We start from the raw sequence: 26,087 nt of genomic DNA on the forward strand, positions 1-26,087 counted from the left end.
CTCTTCATGTACATCTGTTTTGCTGCTTACTAGAAGGCACAACACAACAGTCTTCTCTTTGGAAACCAGAAGTCAGCACTGTGAGATGGGGGATACAAACAGAATCCTAAAGCATCAGAGATTTATGTTTTTGCATATTCCTATGATGTGCTTTTACTTGCAAAGAGAAAAAGAAAACTTTTAATAAGATAGCAGATCATAAGCTAATATACTCATCCTGCATCAATCTATTCTCAAGGTGACAATGTAGTGCCACTTATTGGTTTAAAAAGTGCAATTCTCTTTTGTAAACATTTAGAATGAAAAATTTCAAATATATTAAAAACTGGAAAAAACAGTATAATGAACTCTCTGTGCCATCTATTTTCAGTGACTATCAACTCAACTCATGGCGAATCCTGTTTCTTCTATACGTCCATCCTATTTGTCCTCACCCCCCAATTTTGAAACTGACTGTCACACATCATTTAAAATGAGATCCATAATTAAGTCATCAATGATTCTTTTCTTTGAGCACCATGTCTATAAATGCAAACATCAATATATATGCATATGTCCTCAAGTACTAAGAGGACAGAAATGGGAAAAAAATGTTATTATCTATTATCTTAAGCATATCAAATCCAGTAGCTTTCTCTGAGAGTGAGCTAGTGAGCAAGACAGAGAGAAATATAGAAAGGGACAGAAAGAGAAGTACAGAGATGCAGACAGAGGAAAAAGATTTTATGATTATCAACCCAGCTACCCATTCATCAAAAAATGCTCTCTCCCAGTTTCTTCATGTATAAAAATAAGGTGATGGTATTATTAGAGTAGTCTAAAAGATCGGGGGACCTGGGTGGCTCAGTCAGTTAAGTGTCCGACTTTGGCTCGGGTCATGATCTCACGGTTCGTGGGTTTGAGCCCTGCATTGGGTTCTGTGCTGACAGTTCAGCGTCTGGAGCCTACTTCAAATTCTGTGACTCCCTCTTTCTATGCCTTTCCCCTGCTTGCATGCTGTCTCTCTCAATAATACATAAATATTAAAAAAACATTTTTTAAGAATAATCTAGATCATTTACAATTCAAAATTCTGGAATTTTATATTGATTTCATATAAGTAAACAAGTGCATAAGTAAACAAGAGCCATTCATAAGCAATGCGTTTCTTTTTTTTTTTTTAGTTTATTTTTTGAGAGAGAGAGAGAGGGTGAAGCAGAGAGAGAAAGAGAGAGAAAGAGAGAGAGACAGAAGAGAGTGCAAGCAGGGAAGGGACAAAGAGAGAGGGAGACAAAGAATCCTAAGCAGACTCTGCACTGTCAAAAGAGAGCCTGAGGCTCTCTCAAACTCACAAACCGTGAGAGCATGACCTGAGCCAAAATTAAGAGTTGGATTCTGGGGCACCTGGTTGGCGCAATCGGTTAAGTGGCCACCTTCAGTTCAGGTCATGATCTCGTGGTTCATGAGTTCCGGCTCCATGTCAGGCTCTGTGTTGACAGCTCAGAGCCTGGAGCCAGCTTCAGATTCTGTGTCTCCTCTCTCTGCCCCTCCACTGCTTGTGCTCTCTCTCAAAAAATAAACAAACATTAAAAGAAAAAAAAAAAAAAAGAATTGGATGCTTAGCAACTGGGCCACCCAGGCACCCCAGCAATGTGTTTCTTTAAATGACTTTCAAACTTTATAAATAAAAATACAAAAATAAAAATCTAAACATGAGAATCTCTATGTATACCCTTTGTAATTTCATCCACACTATATGCAATATAAAATGTACTTTTCAATTCCTTTTGTGAAGTTCTTCATAATAGGTATATAATCCAACTTCTAACTATAATTATTCCTCTTGACATCTTAAAAAAATAATAAAATATAGATAAATCCTGTCTTTAGGACCCTCATGTGTCACATATCTTTATTTAAAAGATTTTGCAGATACTCTTATAACTAAATCCTCTAGATGAAGTCTAGAATGTTCTATAGCAAATACTGTTTTCAAGAACTAAAAAAAACCCTGTTTTCAAAGGACTAAATTAAATTATAGGATAACTAAATTATAGGATAGAGTTATACTATAGTAACATGCTCTAAACAATCCACAGGGTTCAAATGAGTCATAGTTTATGCCAAAAATATCAACAGCATTAAGTTATTTAAAAAATACCAAGGACATCAAAGGTTATAAGCTAAATACAAATTATTCAATTTTTTTTTAGCATAAAAGGAAAACACATTATGTTGGAACCTGTGAAATGTATAAAATACACATATTTTTTTCAATTACAGGATTTCATTTTTAAATCTCTTACAAGTACTAATTAGGAAAATTGCTGACAATATATATACTATCTTTAGATAATTCCAAATCCAAATCTTGTGATACCTCTTGCTTATACGTTATTCAGTGAGTTTACAAATTCTATAGAGAACAGTGTGTATTTTATCTGCCAATACTGCAGATTAGTAAAGCTGATTTGGGGAATATTATAATGAAAAAAATATAAAAAACTAAACAGAAGGGTATGTATTAAGAAGGAAAATAATTACATCAGATACTGTTAAAATACACCTTTAGTAAAGAGCCAATGATACTTGGTCAACAATTCAAATTTATTCCTGAGAAAAGCATATTCAATATTTATTCTTTAATCTCATTTAGTTAAAATATACATTTACTAATACAATTATTTTATTTATTTGACAGAGAGAATGCCAAACAGGCTCTGCACTGTCAGCACAGAGCCCAATGTGGAGCGTGAACTCACAAACCGCAAGATCATTACCTGAGTCGAAACTAAGAGTCAGGAGGTTAACCAAATGAACCACCCAGATGCCCCAACTAAAACTATACAACTTAAAAAAAATTTTTTTAATGTTTATTTATTTTTAAGAGAGAGAGAAACAGAGTATGAGCAGGTAAGGAGCAGAGAGAGGGGGAGACACAGAATGTGAAGCAGGCTCCAGGCTCCAAGGTGTCAGCACAGAGCCCGATGTAGGGCTTGAACTCACAAATGGTGAGATTATGACCTTAGCTGAAGTTGGATGCTTAACTAACTGAGCCACCCAGGTGCCCTTAAAACTATACAATTTTTATTTATCACTTCAACTGGGGAAGATGTAGGGGAAAGAAAAAAACTGGATGTTCAGATAACCTGTAAATCTCATCTGGGTCCAGAGTTTAAAAGTATTTTTGATCAATTTTTTTCAGTTCTCTATTATCTATAGATCCTAGTGATCAGGATGCACGCTATAGTCACCCCTGAACACATGACCTTTTTTCCAATTAACACATAAATCCAATCAGAGTGTATTCTGATCACTTGGATTTGTCTTTTTGGGGACGTTGGTTTGGGGGGGGGGGTGCTGCCTTCTTTTATTACCTATTTAACAGAAAGATACTTTATTCTTCATATTATATGTAAGGTTGAATGCTGTGTGTGTGTATGTGTGTGCAAACTAATCAATTTAAGCTACATAACCTACAAAAGTAGAAATTAATGTATTTCAGTTTATTTTTCCAATTTTCTAGTCAATCTATCGAAAGTACCATAAGAAATACAATTTGAGGGAAAAAAGGGGTGAGCTAATTGATCCACAACTGAATGATCACTTTCTCAGTAATGAAGAGCTAACTCTAACAAAGCAGGGGCTTAACATATATCAACTTCCTCCATATACAAATTGTTCAATTTTAAACCCTTTTGAACAATTATTATCTATAATCTGCCTATAGATTATTTGCTAATTGTATAACTGTGATTTGTTTGATCATCCCCTTCACAGATACAAACGAGAGCCTCTGAACGCACAAAGAATGGAAAGATATCCTGTACCCTCTGCAATCATTTTCCATCAGTTGTGACTAATGCAACAATTCTGGAATTACTCTCAGGCATTAATTGCACTGTATATACCCTAATAAGACAGGGACAGCCTCCCTGAGGATTTAAGGATCATAGTTTCTGTCGCAGGACTACAGATGAAGATTCTGTTTTTGTACTACCACTCTTTATTCTGTCACTGTAATTTTTTAAATTTCCCATGAATTAAAAAATTTTCACATGAATTATGTTTCTATAAAAATATACAATTAAACTGAATTGGAGCCAAACGCAAAACCAAACTTCCAATGAATACATAGTAAGGAGTCAAAATGTACCTTATGGCCTCTGAATATTAAACATACTATACTTTATGTCCTGTGCTAAAGTTTACAGCAACTTATCTCTTAGTACCACATATGCTGATTATGCACAGTAATCACAGCACTGTAACTTGCAGAGGAAAAGCACTCACACTGTGCTGACTCTCGATCTCCTCGTGCTTTTGCTGCAGTGCCTGGGAGGCCCGGATGGAGTCTCCAATCCCCCACTGGGCTCGTAGTTGTTCTGATCCAGGCCCTTCAAGCCAGTTCACAACCTATAAATGAAAGTTGAGATGAAACAATCAAAAGCTTCCCAAACATCCACTGTTTTCTCTTCCCAAAGTTCCTAAAGTATTTTTAATTTAAATTCTATTGTAAAGGCAATAAATATTTCTTTTGGAACTATATGGCCATAATCTGACAACTTTTCCAAAATCAAAATTTGAAAGCATGGACACTACAGCACCTTAGGCTTTCAGCCATCTGATCATCTGCCAGGCTAAAAATGTGGAATGCCCCCATAAAAGAGGATTAAAAATTAACATATGATAAGAAATAAAAGAACTACAGGATTTAGAGTTGTAAAGGATATGAGAAATGACACTGGTCAAATTTCTTTTCTACCACTTAAGAAAACTGAGTTTCAGAGATTGATTTCCCAAGGTAATATAATCCATTATTAAAAACCTAGGACACAAAAAGCCATGTGTCCTGATTCATAGTCTTAACGTTCTCAAAATACTGCTAAAACTAAATGAATTAACTAATATGAAGCTAAAATACCATTTTTCTCTGTTTGAAAATTAAAAACTGTAGTTTTATACTACTAGAGTACACAAGAGGGGTCCTGGGATGAACTAAACATGCAGACCCACAGACCATATGAGCTCCCACTAGTACCGCTTAGTAGGATGTAAGGTGACGAACTAAGTTTGCCAGAGCAGCATCAAATATTTTTCTTCTGCCAAGTCCCTGAAGCAGTCTAACAGTTCAGGCATAAGGAGATGAGATCCATATGGGACAGATTTGGGGGGGCACTCTGGAATCAAAACTCCATACCCCACAGTGGTCATGCATACTATAAAAGTCCTAAATTCGGAGCACCTAGGTGGCTCAGTCAGCTGAGCGTCCGACTCTGGATTTCAGCTCAGGTTGTGATCTTGTGGTTTTGAGACTGAGCCCTGCAACGGGCTCTATGCTGACAGCATGGAGCCTACTTGGAATTCTCTCTCTCCCTCTTTCTCTGCCCCTCCCCTGCTTGCACACTCATGTACACTCACTCTCTCAAAAATGAAATAAAACTTTAAAAAAAAGTCTTGAATTCAAGGATGCCCAAAGTTATGCCTTCCATCAAGTATTAGTTCTCCCCGTCCAGACCCAGAATAATTTTTACTATAAAAGCAATGTTGCCCACTAAACACAGATGACATTCCAAATTTTACATGTTTTCAAGGCAAGAGAGCTAGAGAGTTAAGCAAAGATCAAAGTCTCATGCAGAAAGAGTAAAGAATTGTGTTAACTCTTCACCCAGAAACACACACACACTAAAACTATATGGACACAGTAAAATAATTTTAACAGAAAAAATAATATTATTATCAAGTTTTACCTGTTACTAAATTAAGGAATTCAATAACAGATGTACGGTTATGCCCCAAATGTAAACTTAAGATAGCTCCTAAAAAGTGAATGACGGTATGTCTGTAGCATAATATTACAGACCCTGGATAGACAGGCTTACCTCAGAACTTTATAACAAAGTATTACAGACCCATACTGCATTTCGTTATTATCAGGTTAAAATTTATTCCTTCAAAAATCTAATAGTTCATGTAATTTTTAGTAGTTATATAAAAGTACCACATCATAGGGAAAAATCATATATATTTCTTTCAATTAAGTTTTCACATGCATTGCATTTTCACGTTACTCCAAATTTAAGTGCTACATCTAATTCTTACAGAGTACAAGGAATTTCTATCCTGTGTTGCTCACTTAATATTATACTATAAAACTATAATGATTTTCTATGTGGCTACAATTAAAATTTTCAGTAGCTGCAAACTTATAAAAATTTTTAATGTTTTTTTTTTTTTTTTTTTTTTTTTTTTTGAGAAAGAGAGACAAAGCATGAATGGGGAAGGGGCAGAGAGAAAGGGAGACAGAGAATCCAAAGCAGGCTCCAGACTCTGAACTGTCAGCACAGAGTCTGACGCAGCGCTCAAACTCATAGACCTCAAGATCATGACCTGAGCAAAGTTGGACACGAAACTGACTCAGCCACCCATGCACCCCGCAAACCTCTGTTTTTAAGAAGACTGACCTCCTTGCCTGCCTTCCTCCCTCCCTCCTATCTGTCCAACCAACTATCCAATCAACCCACCCCTTATTAAAAGCTGAGTAATGTATCACATGTATCACTTCAAATACCACTTTTAAGACTCCAGGTATCTACCACTGAGAAATCTTTTATATGCCCTAAATGTAAACTTAGGGGGTGGGTGTGTGTGTATATGTGTGTATATATATACACACACACACACACACATATACATATATACACACACACACACATATATATATATACATGGAGAAGTTCATATGCAGCATTTTTTTCTCTAATTCTATGTTGTTTGCCTAGGAAACATTTTCAGTAGAGATCTTGAATTCAATGACAATGTCATGTTAGTATACATTATAAAATTGCTCTCTAAAACAAGTTTCTATTGGAACATCCAAGTAATTAAAGTTTTAACTGAGCATAACCTGTGCAAAGTGTACAAACTATTGCTTTTAAAATGCTTCTGCCAAACTGAACAACAGAAATCTCTCCAGGTTTTTTTTTTAATTTTTTTTTTTCAACGTTTATTTATTTTTGGGACAGAGAGAGACAGAGCATGAACGGGGGAGGGGCAGAGAGAGAGGGAGACACAGAATCGGAAACAGGCTCCAGGCTTTGAGCCATCAGCCCAGAGCCTGACGCGGGGCTCGAACTCACGGACCGCGAGATCGTGACCTGGCTGAAGTCGGACGCTTAACCGACTGCGCCACCCAGGCGCCCCTCTCCAGGTATATTTTTAAATATTATTAAGATTGAATAAATTGCAAGTGTTTACTAAAAGTATATGATCTTTAGTGAATTCTATCCTCATGTTCTTTGCCCCATTATGTTCTACTTTCTTAAATATTAATATATTTTCAGCTTCTTAATTTCTCTTTACAAGGTTTTAATACTAGGGAGCAAAAATTTAAAAACAAAAAATGTCAGAATATTATTCTGTATTCATGGAATAGCCTTCAGTGCTTTAATTTTCTTGGCTAAACTGTTTTCAGAGTCCTAAGTTCATCTGCAAACCGTTGCTCTGAAGTCCTTTTTGGAATACAATGCTTTGCTCCTCAATATCTCCACTTTTCTGCTTTAATCTTTTGTATGAGCAGTCCTACTAGTACCCTAGGATAGGGTACTAGGGTCCTGTTTTTCTCTGTTGGCCTATGGAAAGTATCACTCTTTCACAGAGTAAGAAAGCACAAGGCATGAATTTCAATTCTGAATTCTGGCTCTGCTCCTACTAGTAGAAACACTTTGGTCTGTCCATCTTTAAAATGGCATCTATGCTACATACCATACAAAGCTGCTGTCAGGATTATACCAGTCACTAAATGTAAGACACTTACCACAGTAGATAAATACTAGTAATTGTTTCCTTCTTTACATTTCCCACTTTTCTGAAGAAAAAAGCCTAGCTCCTCTTTATTCAGTCTTTTTATTAGTTTTTAATTTTAATTCCAGTATAGTTAACAACAGAGTATAATATTAAGTTCAAGTGTACAACATGGTGTTTCAACAATTCTATACATTACTCAGTGCTCATCATGGTAAGTGTACTCTGTAATCCCCATCCCCCCCATCTCCCCTTTGATCATTAATCAGTTTGTTCTCTACAGTCAAGAATCTGTTCCTTGTTCTTTTTTTTTTTTTTTTTTTTTTGCCTTGGCTCATCTGTTTCTTAAATTCCATGAGTGAAATCATATGGTATCTGTCTTTCTCTGAATGACTTATTTCACTTAACATTATACTCTCTAGCTCCAATCATGTCGCTGCAAGCAAATGACAAGGTTTCATTTTTTATGGCTGAATAATATTCCATTGTATATATACACCACATCTTCTTTATCCATTCATCTAAGGATGGACTAAGATCCATCCTTGGGCTACTTCTGCAATTTGGCTACTGTAAATAAAGATAAATTTATTGTATATGCAATAAACATGGGGGTGAATGTGTCCCTCTGAATTATTATTTTCACACTCTTTGGGTAAACAACCAGTAGTGTGATTACTGGATCATAGGGTAGTTTTATTTTTAAATTTTTGAGGATCCTCCATACTGTCTTCCAGAGTGGCTATACCAGTACAAGAGGGTTCCTTTTTCTCCACATCCTCACCAACACTTGTGGTTTCTTGTGTTTTTGATTTTAGCCATTGTAACAGGTGTGAGGTGACATCTCATTACAGTTTTGATCTGCATTTCCCTGATGATCAGTGAGGTTGAGCATCTTTTCATATGTCTGTTGGCCATCTGTAGGTCTTCTTTGGAGAAATGTTTGTTCATGTCTATTTTTTAACTGGATTATTTGTTTTGGAGTGTTGAGATGTGTAAGTTCTTTATATATTTTGGAAACTAACCCTTCGTTGGATATGTCATTTGCAAATATCTTCTCCCATTCAGTAGGCTTTTAGTTTTCTTCATTGTGCAGAAGCTTTTTATTTTGATGTGGCCCTAATAGTTTATTTTTGCTTTTATTTCCCTTGCCTAGAAAAAAATGTTGCTACAGCTGATGTCAGAGAAACTACTGCCTGTGCTCTCTTCTCAAGTTTTTATGAGGTCAGGACTCACACTTCGATCTTTAATCCATTTTGAGTTTATTTTTGTGTATGGTAAAGAAAGTGGCACCGTTTCATTCTTTTGCATATTGCTGTCGTTTTCCCAACACTATTTGCTGAAGAGACTGCCTTTCTCCCATTGCATATTCTTTCCGCCTTAGTTGAAGATTAATTGACCATGTAACTGTGGGTTTATTTCTGGGCTCTCTATTCTGTTCCACTAACCTATGTGTCTATTTTTGTGCCAGTACCACACTGATTACTACAGCTTTGTAATATAACTTGGAAGACTAGAATTGTGATACCCCAATTTTGTTTTGAAATCTTGAAAAAGATTGCTTTAGCTGTCTTGGGGTCTTTTGTGGTTACATCCAAATTTTAGGATTGTTTGTTCCAGTTCTGCGAAAAATGCTGTTGGTATTTTTGATAATAGCTACATTAAATCTGCAGATTGCTTTGGGTAGTATAGACATTTGAACAATATTTGTTCTTCCAACCCATGAGCATGAAGTGTCTATTTCTTTGCACCATCTTCAATTTCATTCATCAGTTTTTCATAGTTTTCGGGGTACATGTCTTTCACGTCTTTGGTTAAGTTTATTCCTAGATATTCTACTGTTTCTGGTGCAACTGTAAATGGGATTGTTTTTTTCATTTCCCCTTTTTACTTTTTCATTATTAGTGTATAGGAATGCAACAGATTCTGTACACTGATACTGTATCCTGCAACTTTACTGAGTTCAGTTATCAGCTCTAGTAGTTTTTTGGTGGAGTCTTTAGGGTTTTCTACATAGAATGTCAGGTCATCTGCAAATAGTATTTTACTTACCAATTTTTTTTAGGTTGTCTAATTACTGTGGCTAGGACTTACAGTACTTTGTTGATAAAAGTGCTGAGAATGGACATCCTGGTCTTGTTCCTAACATTAGGGAAAAACTTTGTTTTATCACCGTTAAGTATGATGTTGGTTGTGGGTTTTTGATATACTGGCTTTATTACATTGAGGTAGGTTCTCTCTAGGCCTGTTTTGTTGAGGGTTTTTAACATGAATGGATGTTGTACCTGTCAAATGCTCTTCCTGCATTTATTGAAATGGTCATATAGACTTTATCCTTTTACTGATGTGTGGCCATTCACTCTTTACAAAGTTTCACATCTGTATTTTACAGGAAGATCCCTGAGGTTCTTAACAAAGTCCCTGAAATATTTCATTCAATATTTTAAAAAATGGAAATAAAAAGAAGAAAAAAAAAGTCTTAAGGACATTTATGTAAACATTTTTAAACAATTTTCCATTTCCTTTTGGGAACTCAATTCTCATTGATTGCTATACATTACGAATACAGACATAAAGATAAATATAAAATGCTAAGGGTGGAATGAAAGCCTCCCAAAAGTTTTTAACTATTAATAATGCATTATATGTTATTTTTAAAAACCTAAAGTATTATTTAAACATTTAAACTATGATTTTAGAATATTCTACAAACAAAAAAAGCAGATTAATATATATCATGATAACTGAGGAAAAACAATTCATTAGCATGAAACTTCCAAAGAGTCATAAATTTAAAAATAAATTTTAAATAAAGCATACATACACTTGGTGCAAAAAATGTTACATACTCAAGTGCACATATAGTTTTAATGTATGCTGAAAGTAATTTTCCTTAGTATGCAACACCAGTAATGTATACACAGTAAATGTATGACTATTTCTAACAAAAACAATGCAAATGGAGGTTGACGCCCTAGTAAACAAGTCTATTTAAATGCATTAATGATGGTAGTCTGCCAAACTAGGCTATAAAACTTAATTTTAATCAGGATATCTTGCTCAATCTGAATATTAATTTACTGCAAAAACAGTTTCATGCCCAATCCATATCAACGTGACCCCTCAAGTGGTTACACTGATATGCAAAGTATAACCTTGGAGATGTGCTCTTCTAAAAAAATTTTTATTTCATTTTTTAAATTTACATCCAAATTAGTATATAGCGCAAAAAATGATTTCAGGAGTAGATTCCTAAATGCCCCGTTTAGCCCATCCCCCCCCCCACAACCCCTCCAGTAACCCTCCATTTGTTCTCCATATTTAAGAGTCTCTTCTGTTTTGTCCCCCTCCCTGTTTTTTATTAGTTTTTGTTTCCCTTCCCTTATGTTCATCTGTTTTGTATCTTAAAGTCCTCATGTGAGTGAAGTCATACAATATGTCTTTCTCTGACGAATTTTCCTTAGCATAATACCCTCTAGTTCCATCCATGTAGTTGCGAATGGCAAGATTTCATTCTTTTTGATTGCTGAGTAATACTCCATCATGTGTGTGTGTGTGTGTGTGTGTGTGTGTGTGTGTGGTGTGTGTGTGTGTGTGTGTGTGTGTGTGTGTGTGTGTGTGTGTGTTTATCCATTCATCCATCGATGGACATTTGGGCTCTTTCCATACTTTGGCTATTGTTGATAGTGCTGCTAGAAACATTGGGGTGCATGTGTCCCTTTGAAACAGCATACCTATATCCCTTGGGTAAATACCTAGTAGTGCAATTGCTGGGTCATAGGGTAGCTCTATTTTTAATTTTTTGAGGAACCTCCATACTGTTTTCCAGAGTGGATGCACCAGTTTGCATTACCACCAGCAGTGCAAAAGAGATCCTCTTTCTCCACATCATCGCCAACATCCATTGTTGCCTGAGTTGTTAATGTTAGCCATTCTGACAGGTGTGAGGGGGTGTCTCATTGTGGTTTTGATTTGTATTTCCCTGACGATGAGAGATATTGAGCATTTATTCATGTGTCGGTTGACCATCTGGATGTCTTCTTTGGAGAAGTGTCTATTCATGTCTTTTGCCCATTTCTTCACTGGATGATTTGTTTTTTAGGTGTTGAGTTTGATCAGTTCTTTATAGATTTTGGATACTAACCATTTATCTGATATGTCATTTGCAAATATCTTCTCCCATTCTGTTGGTTGCCTTTTAGTTTTGCTGATTGTTTCCTTCGCTGTGCAGAAGCTTTTTATTTTAATGAGGTCCCAATAGTTCATTTTTGCTTTTGTTTCCCTTGCTTCTGGAGACGTGTTGAGTAAGAAGTTGCTGTGGCCAAGATCAAAGAGGTTTTTGCCTGCTTTCTCCTTAAGGATTTTGAAGGCTTCCTGTCTTACATTTAGGTCTTTTGTCCATTTGGAGTTTGTTTTTGTGTATGGTGTAAGAAAGTGGTCCGGGATCATTCTCCTGCATGTTGCTGTCCAGTTTTCCCAGCACCACTTGCTGAAGAGATTGTCTTTATTCCATTGGATATTCTTTCCTGTTTTGTCAAAGAATAGTTGGCCATACGTTTGTGGGTCCATTTCTGGGTTGTCTATTCTGTTCCATTGATCTGAGTGTCTGTTCTTATGCCAATACCATACTGTCTTGATGATTACAGCTTTGTAATACAGCTTAAAGTCCGGGAGATGTGCTGTTAAAATCTACCATGACAAATATTTGCAGAGGCCAAAAATGCATGTGACTATATAACATTCTTTCCTAGCCAGGCTGTTTTCTAAAGGCTGCATGAGAGAATATGTGGAAGACTGTGGTGTTAAACCGGTCAGAAGGACATGTCAAGCAAATGTCAAGCATCTGACCTGAAGAACTGGGAGAACTGGAGCATAGCCTCCCGCTGTACACTTATGCAACTAGGAGTGTATCCTATTTTCCATCCATGATTCCTTTTTCTACAAAGGAAGAAAAGCACATGGATGATCTTAGAAATAACATTTGCAATGCTGGCAGTAATTACTGCCAGAGTAAATAATGAGAATAACGACAGCATATTTCAGTGAAGTGGCATCAGCTCCTTCCCAGAGCACGTGAAAATCTAATTTTTAAATGTAGTAGCAGCAGCAGCATGGAGAAGAACCTCTGCATACCACATGATCTCTTAATGCCACCAATTTAAACTGTGGGGAATAAATGATAATTACATTGGTTATTACCTGTCATAGAGTTTATTAGAGCTATTGATTTCTCTTCCATAATGCTGTCAGTAATAAGACAGTAAAAAAGAAATTTGGAAAAATTCAATTTTCACTAATTTAACATAAACAGTGATACTCAACTTTATGATTATCTTTATACAAACAAAATTTTTTTTTCATTTTCCTCGAATTTGCAAGACTATAGACAGTACAGTTTATGCTCTGTATATGCTGACATGATCAATACACATGACTATATAGCTACATTTACGTAATCATTCTGGCTAAAGAAATAAATCTTTGCCTAAGATGTGACCTGTGAAAAATAGAGAGCAGAAACCATTATATGAAGATTAATGTTCTATCCAATTAATGTGTAACTCACATAAAGAAAATGAATTGTAATAAAGGTTATTTGTTTTTAACCATAATCTCATTACCATCATCACCATCATAAATACCATCACCTCCCTTCTCTAGTTTCTTATCCAATTGAGCTGGTCCATCATTTTAAAAATGCATGTGCCATTCTGTTTTTTTTATCATACCCACTGATCCCATGTAGTAAAGTATAAATGCTGGATGATCCCATCACCTGTGTTCTCTGTGCCTGCACCTCAACATCTAGCTAAGAATTGATAAGGTCACACAATAAGCCAGAAAGTTTCTGCCATAAATCCAAGATTAATACCACCTAAAAATACAAGTACAGTTGTGTGGTAATTTTACTCTTCCAATTCTCACAAAGAAAATTTTGAATTCTCTCCACTTTTATTTTAACCTCATCCTCTTCAACCACCACTACCTATTCCACCTGCAAACCTGTACCTCTAAGCAAATTGCCTTTCTCTGTCTTACTTTACAGAAAAAAAGAACACATCACACAGGAACCCATTCATCTTCATGACGTCTGACTTGTATGGAGGCATCTCTGGATCCATCCTACCCACCATTCCTCCTGTTACAATGGAGTTCTCCCTGTTCCATTCTAAAGCTAATCCTTTCAACTGTGCTTTGGAAGTCTATTCATTTCCACTTTGTCAGGAACTTGATAGTATTAATTATCCTTTCTTTCCTGTATATTCAACCCCTCCTTCCAAACAGATACTTCTTCCTGGTCTTTAAACCTCTTACAGTTTTCCACATTACTTTAAAAAGATAAACAAAATTATACCTGACCCCTGTTGTGAGCTGAGTTGTGTTCTTCATGAAGTTGAAATTCCTACCCTCAATACTTCAGAATATAATCATACTTATCTGAAGATAGGGTCTTTAAAGAGGCAATTAAACTGAGATTGAAAATATATAAACAAAATGAAGTTGTTAGGGCCCTAATCTGACTAGCATCCTTAAAAGGAGGAGAAATTTGGACACAGACAGGTACAGAGGGAAGGCAATGTAAAATACAGAAAGATTCCTGGCACTGACAAGCCAAGAATCTGGGACAGATTCTTCCCTCGCTGCCTTCAGAAGGAATCAACTTTGCTAACACCTTCATCTTAAACTTTTAGCCTTTAGAACTGTGGAAAAATAAGTTTCTGTGGTTTAGGCCACCTGGGCTGTGGTACTTCATTACAGCAACCTTTACCAAATTAATACCACCCTTTTTCTATCACTTCTAGGCATTGCTATTTCTCATCATTCCCTCAGAGACAAAATTCTCAGTGAGTTGTCTACACTCAGTGCCTCCTTCACCACACTTCACTGTCATTCCAAATTCACTCCAGTGTGCTTCCAGCCCTCCATGCTTAGGGATCACCCGTGGCCTCAATCTTGTGCATTCTTTTTTTTTTTATTTTTTTTTTAAATTTTTTTTTTCAACGTTTATTTATTTTTGGGACAGAGAGAGACAGAGCATGAACGGGGGAGGGGCAGAGAGAGAGGGAGACACAGAATCGGAAACAGGCTCCAGGCTCTGAGCCATCAGCCCAGAGCCCGACGCGGGGCTCGAACTCACGGACCGCGAGATCGTGACCTGGCTGAAGTCGGACGCTTAACCGACTGCGCCACCCAGGCGCCCCACAATCTTGTGCATTCTAATGGACATGTTAAGCTGTCCTCTTATTCCATCTTTTAGAGCATTCCACAGGGTTCCTGAGTCTATCCTGAAATGCTCTCTTCCCTTGGCTTCCATGACACAGAACTCTTACACACTTTTCTCCTCCATTTCTGGCCAATCCTTCACTGCCTTCTTTTCAGGAATATGTTCCTCTATCTTGTCCTTAAATGCTGGAGTTTCTCAAAGCTCAATGAAAAAGACCTCTTCTCACCTAGTCTCAGCACTTTCCCAGGCAATTCTCACCCACACTAATGCTTTTAACTAACATTTATACATGATGACAAACAACTATGTGATCAGCCCAGACTTCTCTGATTTCTGGACCTGTTTGGGACTACCCTTCTAATTTTTTGTGTCTCAAAGTCACCTCAAATTCAACGTGTCTAAAACCAAACCCATGTTTCTCACACCCTTTTCCACCCACACTTAAACCCAGCATTCCCTAACTGGACAAGACTACCCATCAAGTCTTGCAAGCCAGAAAAATGATTCATCTCTGATTATCTTCTTACTCTTACTCCCACCACTCTCCTTGGGGCTTGGTACAATTGCATTTTTACTCACCACTGTATTCTACCTAGCAAAAAGTCACACTACTGTAGACATTCATTTTTTAATAAGGGAGCAACAGATACTATTAATAGAAAACTCATTATATGCTAAACACTAAACACTTTATAAACATTATTTTCTTTAATCTTTGTGGGTTTTTTTAATGTTTATTTATTTTTGAGAGAGAGAGGGAGCGCGAGCGAGAGCACAAGCAAGAGAAGGGCAGAGAGAGAGGGAGACACACAATCCAAAGCATGCTCCAAGCTCTGAGCTGTCAACACAGAGCCCGATGCAGGGCTTTAACTCATGAACCACGAGATCATGACCTGAACCAAAGTTGGCCCCTTAACCGACTGAGTCACCCAGGCGCCCCTATTAAGCAGGTATTATTATTGTTGTTGTTATCCTCAGTCTACTGAGTAGGAAGCTAGTGCACTGAGAAGTTACACTTCCTTCCCAAGAGTAAACAACTTGGAAGTAGTAGAAAAAGGTGGACCCAGATCACTTAGGTCAGTTATATACCACTATGCTAGTCTACCTTTATGGTTTTCAAAGATACTCTCAGGCTACTTGGCTGAAGTGTACCCGGGTTTAATACTGTCTATAATTTACAAATATATTACATAGAAAAAGTTGTCCACAATTAATGTATACTTGGAAATCTTCCCTTTATATGTGGCTATCATGAGAAAGACTAAATTCTTTTGCCTGGAATTCACCATCCTCCATGATCCAACTTCCCCTTCCTTTCAAGTCGTTTTTGCTCTAACACCCTGATGTTCCTAGTAGGGGTCAACAAACTACTGCCTGCAGGCGAATTCTGACTACTCACTATTTTTGCAAACAAAGTTTTATTTTAGCATAGCCACACATTTGTTTACATTATGTCTACACATTACAATAGAGTTAAATAGCCACAGCAGCTCCAAGAACTGTACCGTCCACAAAGCCTAAACATTTACTATTTGGCCCTTTATAGGAAAAGTTTGCCAACAACTGAACCAGATATATAGACTGGACTCTAGTGCAATGGAGATAAATATAATGCTACCATTAATCAAGCGCTGGGTTCTTTCAACAAACCTTTATAAAGAGGGAGGTCTTGTTACCCCTGTTTTAGTTAATGAAGGGAAGAAAGAGAAAGAAAGGGAGGTTAAAAAAAGAAGGAAGTCAGGGGTGCCTGGGTGGCTCAGTCAGTTAAGTGTCCAACTTCAACTCAGGTCATGATCTACCGGTTGGTGAGTTCAAGCCCCATGTCGGGCTCTCTGCTGTCAGGGAGGAGCCCACTTTGGATACTCTGTTCCCCTCTCTCTCTCTACCCCTGCCCCACTCATACACAGTCTGTCTCTCTCTCTCTCTCTCTCAAAAATAATAAAAAACATTAAAAAAAAAAAAAGAAGGAAGTCAAACTGAGGCTCAGGTGGGTGAATAATGTGATCATGATCACACAGTAAATAAGTGGAGGAACTGAGATTTAGATCTTACTTGTTGACCATGCTTTATGATTCAAAGGCCAAAAACTTCCCATGGTGACTCACTGCTTCCTTTTTCCTCAACAGAGTTTGGGATTTCATACTGCTAGTGTTTATTCATGTTAGTCTTTCTGCTGCACAAAGTGCCAATTCTCCTTTAAAACCTAAAGGAGGTGCCTGGTGAAGTCTTTACATATTCTTGGAGAAAAAGCTCAAGTATGCTAAATCTTCCTAGATTACCTACAGCCAGAGGAACAATCCTTCCTATATAAAGGCCCACACATTTCAGTCATACCCTTGAATACCTAAGACTTTGTCCCCTTAACGTGATGATAGCAAAAACCACATCTACCGTTACATAATTCTATAGAAAACCCACCACAATGCCTTCTACATAATAAGCACTTAAAAAATATTTACCTTATGAACGAATTAATCTAGATAAAAACATTGGGACATTTCAATGTGGGATTTTTTTAAGTAAGAGATTTAAGATCTATTTCTTAATAATTCAACAGAGAAAAACCAGGATGTGGTGTAAGTAACAGAAATGTCTTAGTATTGAGTTTTAGTATTTTTAGCCTATTGTTTTAACAAAAATTTTAAAAGGAACTAAAGATTCATAAGTATTAAATACATTTAAAGGTTTCTATCAGCATTAAAAAATAATGAAATTTCATACTAAAATTCCTTATATTACATGTCATCATTTTGCTAGGAAAGAATAACTCTCCATAATGCCTAAATTAACAAAAAAACAAGTTATTAGAAATTAAGAATAAATCAATAATCAACAATAAAATGTTATTTATTGCAAGAATACAGAGACCACAATGTTCCCAACAACTAGTTATTTTTAAAGTTCATAATAATAGAGTAAGATATATGCTCAATGTCATCACTGTAGAAATAATATAGTTTTAATGCAAACACTATTGGTAAAGATATAGAGAAAATGATTTTAGTGTGGTTTGATATGACTTAGGTTCTCTACATAGTATAAATAAGGCTTAGTATAAAATCAGTCACACAGGAAAAATTATTTCTTAAAAACTCTAGCATTTACAATTTTCAAAAGTTAAACATATTCAAATCAGACACCTACCTGCATTACCTTCTGCTGAATCTCCTCTAACTGTGTACGCTTACTACGTTGCCTACAAACTTCCTGGTAGCGAGTATACTGCTCTCTCAGTGAATCTAATAACTTCATAACCTGTGGCTGGGCCAGCAGTTCATCATCCATAGGAGACCATGAGACCCCTCCATCTGAGCCATTAAATCGACGCTGCTGTAATTCGGACAACAATTCATGCCCTTTATGAATGAAAGATACACAGTTATAATTAACATCCATAGAGAAATACAATTCTTACTTATCACTCTTCTCCATTCTAATCCTTTATTTTTAGAACCTATCTGCCTATATGTCTGCCTAACTATCTACCAGGTCATAAGTACTGAAGTGCAACTTTTAAATTTATATAGAAATGAATTGGAAAACTGCATATATGAATATTAACATACATATAAACTATACATATGCTATATATCATGAATGTATATACTATATATGCTACACTATTTAGTAAAGATATTTTTTTCTAAAGCTGTCATTACATTCTTTGTTATTTGTGGATTCATTACTCAGGAAATTATGCCAACCAATCCTCTTTCCCTGTAGAACACAATTACGCTCTTGAGATTTCTGTATGATGGTAGTAACTAGTATGTTCTATCTGATGATACTAATCAATACTAAGCAGGATGTTGTAGGATTTCAGTACTAACCCATACCCTTAATCATAGCACCTAAGACGAACGCTAACAGTGTAACAACATGTATGATTATAGGGAGAAAGCTTTATTACTGGTACGAAATAAAATTTAAATAATCTGTCTATAGGAATCTCTATAATTATTAACTGCAAATCATGATGGGCCACACCAGTGTCAGAATTGTATTCATTGTTATTCAATTACAGCAAACTCATGTAAAGAAAATGCATTCATGCATGAGAAATTAAAATTGCAGAATGTGCAATATCTAAAACTGTAAATATATTAACAATTTTAAAAGTGAATAAATCACAAACTGTTTTTCCAGGATAATACTATTTCTTTTTTTTTAAATTTTTTTTTCAACGTTTATTTATTTTTGGGACAGAGAGAGACAGAGCATGAACGGGGGAGGGGCAGAGAGAGAGAGGGAGACACAGAATCGGAAACAGGCTCCAGGCTCTGAGCCATCATGAGCCATCAGCCCAGAGCCTGACGCGGGGCTCGAACTCACGGACCGTGAGATCGTGACCTGGCTGAAGTCGGACGCTTAACCGACTGCGCCACCCAGGCGCCCCCAGGATAATACTATTTCAATTATTAGACAAGGACCAAAAAAATATGCAGATACTTTTAAATTCTCTTAATCTTTATTCAGGGAAACATCCTAAACTTAAATGGCTTTAAATATATGGAAGCAATTTTTATTATGATTTGAAGGTATTTCCAGTTTCTAAAAGATAACCAAAATTATTCTAAACTTCTCTATTTTTATACTCTCTTCCCATCCCTACTTTAAGACTTAATAGCAGGGGTGCCTAGGTGGCTCAGTCAGTTAAGCATCCTACTCTTGATTTTGGCTCAGGTCATGACCTCATGGTTCAGGACTTCAAGCCCCAGGTCGGTCACCGCATTGAGTGTGGAGCCTGCTTGGGATTCTCTTTCTCTCCTTCTCTCTCTGCCCCTCCCTGGTTTGCGCACATGCACGTGACTCTCTCAAAGTAAATAAACTTAAAGAAAAAGATAAATAAACTTAAAAACATTTAAGAGTCAATAGCATATTAAAAAAAGAACTTAGTGGCATATAAAGTTAATTTTAAAATACAAATTTAAAAAGTTCTTAATTCAAGGGCTTCAGTAGCTTTGAAAATGTTAAATAGAAACACTGAACTACATTTGAAACCTAGAGTAAGCCATATTTTTACTGACAGTCTACTGTATCTGCTAAACATGTAGCAATTCAGAGATTACAATTATTTCTTTGTTCTCTAAGGAAGTAAGATCTATACCATACTGAAAACACTTGGCACAACTGAATCAATACAATGCAGATATTTTGAATTTATTTCTTTACTCTTCATTATGTTTTATAATTAGAAGAACAACTGCTTCGAAGACTTTTGCCAAGACTCTACACACACACACACACGTGTGTGTATATATATATATATGTGTGTATATATATATATATATATATAGTTTATACACATACACATGTGCGCGCGTGCGCGCGCACACACACACACACACACAAAGCCACTAAGAGCAAAGTAATTTATTTTTCTGCTTTTACAATTGATACCCTTAATGTTTTCCTTATGGAAACATTTCCATTAGAGGAGCAGTACCACATAATGATTTCAAAGACCATACTTTGAAACCAAACTGCCTTGGTTCAAGTCCCAACTCCAGCATTACTAGCTGTGTAACTTGCATAAGTTACTAAGCTTTTGCCTCAGTTTCCCCATCTTAAAATTCAGACAATAGTAACCTGTTTTTAGTGATATGGTGATAGATGGAGTTTAACAGTTACTCTTCATGAGCAAGTTTTTCATATCCCTAAGCCTTGGCCTCCTCAAGTACAAAACAGAGAAATAGTAACAAATTATCTCAAGAGATCGTTAGGAAAATAAAACATAACAATACCTAAAAATACAATCTTAGAACATAATGACTATACAATAATCTCACAGCAATCCAATGAAATAGAAACTTTTATCTCTATTTTACAGATAAAGAAATAAATACAAATATTTCAAGGGAGAAATAATTTAACTATTTATCATTATTAATACTTTTTAAAAATATTGTGAAGTATATTAACACAGTTAGGTTAAACCAAAGAGCAGTTTGAAATTCCCAAGTTTCTATTACATAATACATGCTTAATCAATGTTTATTTCATGAACCAATCAATATACGATTGGTTTATTAGATTATGATTATCACTGATACACACATTTTTTCATCTTACCTGTCTGAAGAACTGTTTCAGGATCAACTGATGGAAGAAAGTTTAAATCCACAGACCTGACAAACACCAAAAGAATAATTTTTTAAAACAATATTTCTATCCATGAAACCTAACTTTTTATATATACATTATCAAAACAAGAGAGTAGAGTATGGAAATGTGAAGCACACTGTTCTACCAGGCTAATATCCTTAAGCATTAAAAAAACAATTAAAGGGGCACCTGGTGGCTCAGTCTGACTTTGGCTCAGGTTATGATCTAATGGTTCGTGGGTTTGAGCCCTGCATTGGGCTGTGCTGACAGCTTAGAGCCTGGAGCCTGCTTCAGATTCTGTGTCTCCCTCTCTCTCTGACCCTCATCTGCTTCCACTCTGTCTCTGTCTCTCTCAAAAATAAATTAAAATGCTAAAAAGAAAATTAAAAAAAAAAAGCCAATTAGAGATGAGTGCCTGGGTAGCTTGGTTGAGCATCCAACTCCTGATTTCAGCTCAGGTCATGATCTCACCGTGTGTGGGTTTGAGCCCTGTGTCAGGCTCTGTGCTGACAGTACAGGACCTGCTTGGGATTCTCTTTCCCTCCCTCTCTCTCTCTGTCTCTCCCTCTTTCTCTCTGCCTCTCAAAATAAACTTAAAATTAAAAAGAAACCAATTAGAAAATTAAATACTAGTAGCCCCCCAAAAGTCTGCGATAAATCACCAAATACACTACTTGGAAAAAATAGTGTATCATTATAGTATTATTTCAAATAAATCAAAGGAATCCATTTTAGTATATTCCCACTGCATATCTGTTCCAAAATGAAATGTGTGACTATATAATAACCCAGAAATGTTAACATTAAAAATGTATGGAGCCATCCTCCAATCAAACATTTACTTATCTACAGCAACCTCTGAGTGCTGCAAATAATCTCTAATATTCATGTGTGTGTGCATCCTCAAGCAGTTGTACTCTCTTCCCTGTACTAATTGGGTTTCATTTGCAGTTGGATTATGCCCTGTATTTTCCTAAACATATAAGGGAAGTAGAAAATGATAGAAACATAGGGTACATACAAATCAAAACCTAGGTAGGACCTTGCTGCTGGAAATGACAGGTCCTGCTCTAAATCTTTCACTTTTGCCAATTAATCTAGGCCCTCACCTCTTGTGTAGCCAGGATGCTTCCTGAGGAATGACATTAAAAAAGTGATGAAAATTTGTAAGAGGATGGACTTGGTTATCTGGCGTTTAAAAGAGACTAGGCAATAACACTTGAGCTCCTTGGGGAGGAAATGACAAATACAAGATTTTATTTGATACTTCATGTAGTCATGCAAAACAGCATTTCCCAAAACACTGAATAAGATATTATTGGGTGGAGAAAAAGGGTTCCCATTGGCATGTAAGTACAGGAAGTTCTAAGAAACAAATAAGCAGGTTTCTTTACGAGAATGCTTTCTCAGAACCAGTCATTCTTAGAGAGGGAAACATGGTAAACAGCATTAAGCTGTGACCATGAACCCACTTTCAACAGGGACCTTCTTAGAATGTCTTTCCTTATGAATATGACTTTAAGAAACTTCAAATTACTCTGGCGGACTATTCAAAACACAAGAGATTTGGCTAATTTTTGTCAAGCAACTTCCATGACATTTTCAATTCCTAAACTGTAACATACAGTATATGTGTTATCTATACACACACGGATAGTTACACACGTAAAAATTTTACATTTTATATTTTTATATGTTATCTACAGGGCAGTAATGTTCCTAAATGCTTGCTGTGACTTAACTAGATTTCCATTCAAACAATTTGTTTCTACATTTTTACTCTGCTTAAATCAAGATTTGGTGTTAAACTCCAACCTTCTCACATTCCTCTTACCTTATTACCTCGATTAACTGATATGTGACTACATTGTATTCATGGAATAAGAAGATGCATTTTATCAAGGTTCCATTATATTTTTAAGATAAGATTCAAAAGATGTAGACAAGGAAGAGTATTGACTCTTTCAAATTTCCTAATGAAAAATTACTGTTCTGGGGCACCTGGGTGGCTCAGTCGGTTGGGCATCTGGCTTCGGCTCAGGTCACGATCTCACAGTCTGTGAGTTTGAGCCCCGCGTCGGACTCTGTGACGACAGCTTGGAGCCTGAAGCCTGCTTTGGATTCTGTGTCTCCCTCTCTCTCTGCCCCTTCCCTGCTCACACTCTCTCTTTCTCTCAAAATAAAATAAAAACATTAAAAAAAAAAAAAATTACTGTTCTAGTTACCACTTTGTTGATAGACCAGAAAGGGTTAAGAGTTTTTAACTGGGGAGAGGGATCTGGCCTACCAACAAAAAATGAAAACTGTTAAGATTGTAAAGTTCAATGGAAATCTGTTAAAATGATAAATCTAGTCAGTTACATTTACAGAATACAACTGAACAATTACTTCATCCAAGTGTCATAAAACACTAAACTCCCCAACTTAAACTCATGAATATCATATTTTACAAGGACATAAGAGTTCTAGAAGGTAGGCATTTAAGAACTAATGTATTTAAATAAAGTTATAATAATTTTATTTCAAGCTGCAACCTTTTCCAGACTTCACAAAGTAGAACTCTAAAATGAAAATGGTTTCATTTTGAAACCATGTTCTTGCAAATGAATTTTTCACAGTGTCAGAATAAAGTAAATACATTACTATTCATCAAAAAGTCTTTTGTAGAGGGGTGCCTGGATGGCTCAGTTAGTTAAGCGTTCAACTTTGGCTCAGGTAACGATCTCATGAGTTTGAGCCCTACATGGAGCTCTCTGTTCTCAACACAGAGGCTGCTTCCGATCCTCTGTTCCCCTCTCTCTCTGCCCCTCCCCAACATGCACAAGAACACTCTTTCTCAGAAATAAACATTAAAAAAGAAGTCTTTTGTAGAGAAACTTTGATTCAAATCAAGAAATTTTACATGTAAAGCAAATTCTCACGAATTAATAAATTTAATTCAACCTTTGTATGTCAATTTGATTGGAGAATTGCTTACCTTAATTCTTCTAGCTTGCATTAATAACTGATGTATCTATCCTTCATCAGGTTAATCACAGCTTTGCGAAGGTATAATTGCATGACACTAGCCACCTACCTCTCTTTCTCTTGCTGACTTCCTTTATCACTTCCATTGTTAATCAAAGCAAGTTCATCTAGTAATGATGTAGATTCCTTTGTAAACTTCTCAAAAACCTACAATATGAGATTTTGTTAACATATTAAGAATAATCTTAAAGTTAGTGTTTACATAAGGATTTTCAGTTAAGATCAACAGAATTAGCCAGGCAGAATTCCCTTTCCTTCTCTTGATGTCAGTTAGTACAACTCAACCACCAAAACACAACAACTTAAGGAGAGAAGACAAAATCCCTCCTAGAACAATGAACAGCTTCAATGGAGAAGAAATTTTTAAAATTTAAATAGAGAGATTATTTTTATTCCTCAATCAGACAAGTTTATTTTTATTCCTGTGTTTCATGGAGAAACATCTGCACCAGTGACAGTTTTAACTACATGAACATAATTTAGACCAGTACTCATCTTCTAATTCCAGTTACAGAACGTTTCTTTATGTTTTTCTATCACCAATCCATACTAGTTGCATATATTAGTTAAAAAGTTTTATATCTAAGCATGTAGGAAAGAATAAATTAGTTATAATTTTAACATTTTTTTTAAGTTTATTTATTTTGAGAGAGAGCATGTGCCTGGGCACACACAAGCACGAGGGAGAGAGGGGCAGAGGGAGAGACAGGGAGACAGAGAGAATCCCAAGCAAGCTCCACCCTCAGTGCAGAGCCGAACATGGGCTCCATCTCCTGACTGTGAGACCACAACCTGAGCCGACATTAAGAGCCAAACGCTCAACTGACTGAGCCACCCAGGTGCCCCTTAACATGGTTTCTTAAAATATTTCTAAAAAGGGATTTGGTTAAGTCTGTTCTTAATAAAGGGGATACTCATTTGTCTGGTATCACTGTCCAAATAAGATGGAAATTGGTTATCCATTCTGAAATACCCAAAAGTTTGTTATTCCTCAATAAAATTAGCAGTTGACCCTTGAACAACATGGTTTTGAACTGCATGGGTCCAAATTGATACACAAATTTTTTTCGATAAACATAGTACAATACTATAAATGTATTTTCTCTTATGATTTTCTTACCATTTTCTTTTGTCTGGCTTGCTGTATTATAAGAACTTGGTATATAATATGTATAACATACAAAATATATGCTCATCATCTGCTAATGTTATCAGTAGAGTTCCAGCCAATAGTGGGCTGTTAGTAGATATGTTTTTGGCAAGTCCAAAGTTATAGACAGAATTTCAACTGTGGAGGTCCCCAACGATTAACTGTAATCTAAACTGACCTAACGAAAAGTTGTTCTTTTAGTCCCCAGCAGTTCAATCCAACAATGCCATTATCATGCAGAGTAGGGTAATTTCAGCCTGGCCAAAGATACATTTTCAGATACCAACTTTAACCTGTCAAACTGCTTTTCAACTCAAAATGATGTTTAAATATCTCTAAAGATGGTACATCAACTAGATTACCTCTCAGGAGAATATGCTACTCTGTTATTCTACTAAAACATTAACGATTTTGACTAGTAATAATACTGCTATAAATGACAACACCAAAAGCAAATCCAAATGTGACTCCAGAGTTATCTGCCTTGAAGCATTATGCTATCATGTGATATGCAATATATTTTATTTTTATAACAAAGAACAATCTTTACTGTAGTTGATTAAAATGATAAAGTTACCAAAGTTATGTCTTATTTGTATGTAATAACATTTCATCTCATGGTAATATACCAACCAGCCTCTTATTTAACCAGTCCATGTGATCATAGGTGAGACTCCCACCAAAATCTTCTGTTAACTGGCACGGTTCTATATAACGAGTCAATTTATTGGCAGACACTAAAATAACCTACAAAAGTAAAAAGAATATTTAGTAAGCCAATGTTAAAGGCCATGAAAG

The 26,087-nt window shown here is 36.1% G+C and overlaps 1 protein-coding gene across 7 annotated transcripts in view; it reads right to left on the reverse strand.

Moving 5' to 3' along the window:
- SESTD1 (SEC14 and spectrin domain containing 1) overlaps positions 1-26,087 on the reverse strand; it is a 157,604-nt gene that overhangs the window by 32,182 nt on the left and 99,335 nt on the right. For all 7 annotated transcript variants that reach the window (XR_006713004.1, XR_006713003.1, XM_045480377.1 and 4 more), the window contains 5 exons: positions 25,923-26,036; positions 24,189-24,286; positions 21,080-21,135; positions 18,152-18,363; positions 4,273-4,395 (listed from right to left, as the gene is read on the reverse strand). Coding sequence is in view for 5 of the 7 variants with exons in the window: in XM_045480377.1 (XP_045336333.1) it covers positions 4,273-4,395; positions 18,152-18,363; positions 21,080-21,135; positions 24,189-24,286; positions 25,923-26,036 (603 nt within the window). In the remaining 2 variants the exon portion in view is untranslated. The remainder of the gene's footprint in view (positions 1-4,272; positions 4,396-18,151; positions 18,364-21,079; positions 21,136-24,188; positions 24,287-25,922; positions 26,037-26,087) is intronic.

This window comes from Leopardus geoffroyi, chromosome C1 (assembly GCF_018350155.1).
Source record: "Leopardus geoffroyi isolate Oge1 chromosome C1, O.geoffroyi_Oge1_pat1.0, whole genome shotgun sequence".
Lineage (NCBI taxonomy): Eukaryota > Metazoa > Chordata > Mammalia > Carnivora > Felidae > Leopardus > Leopardus geoffroyi.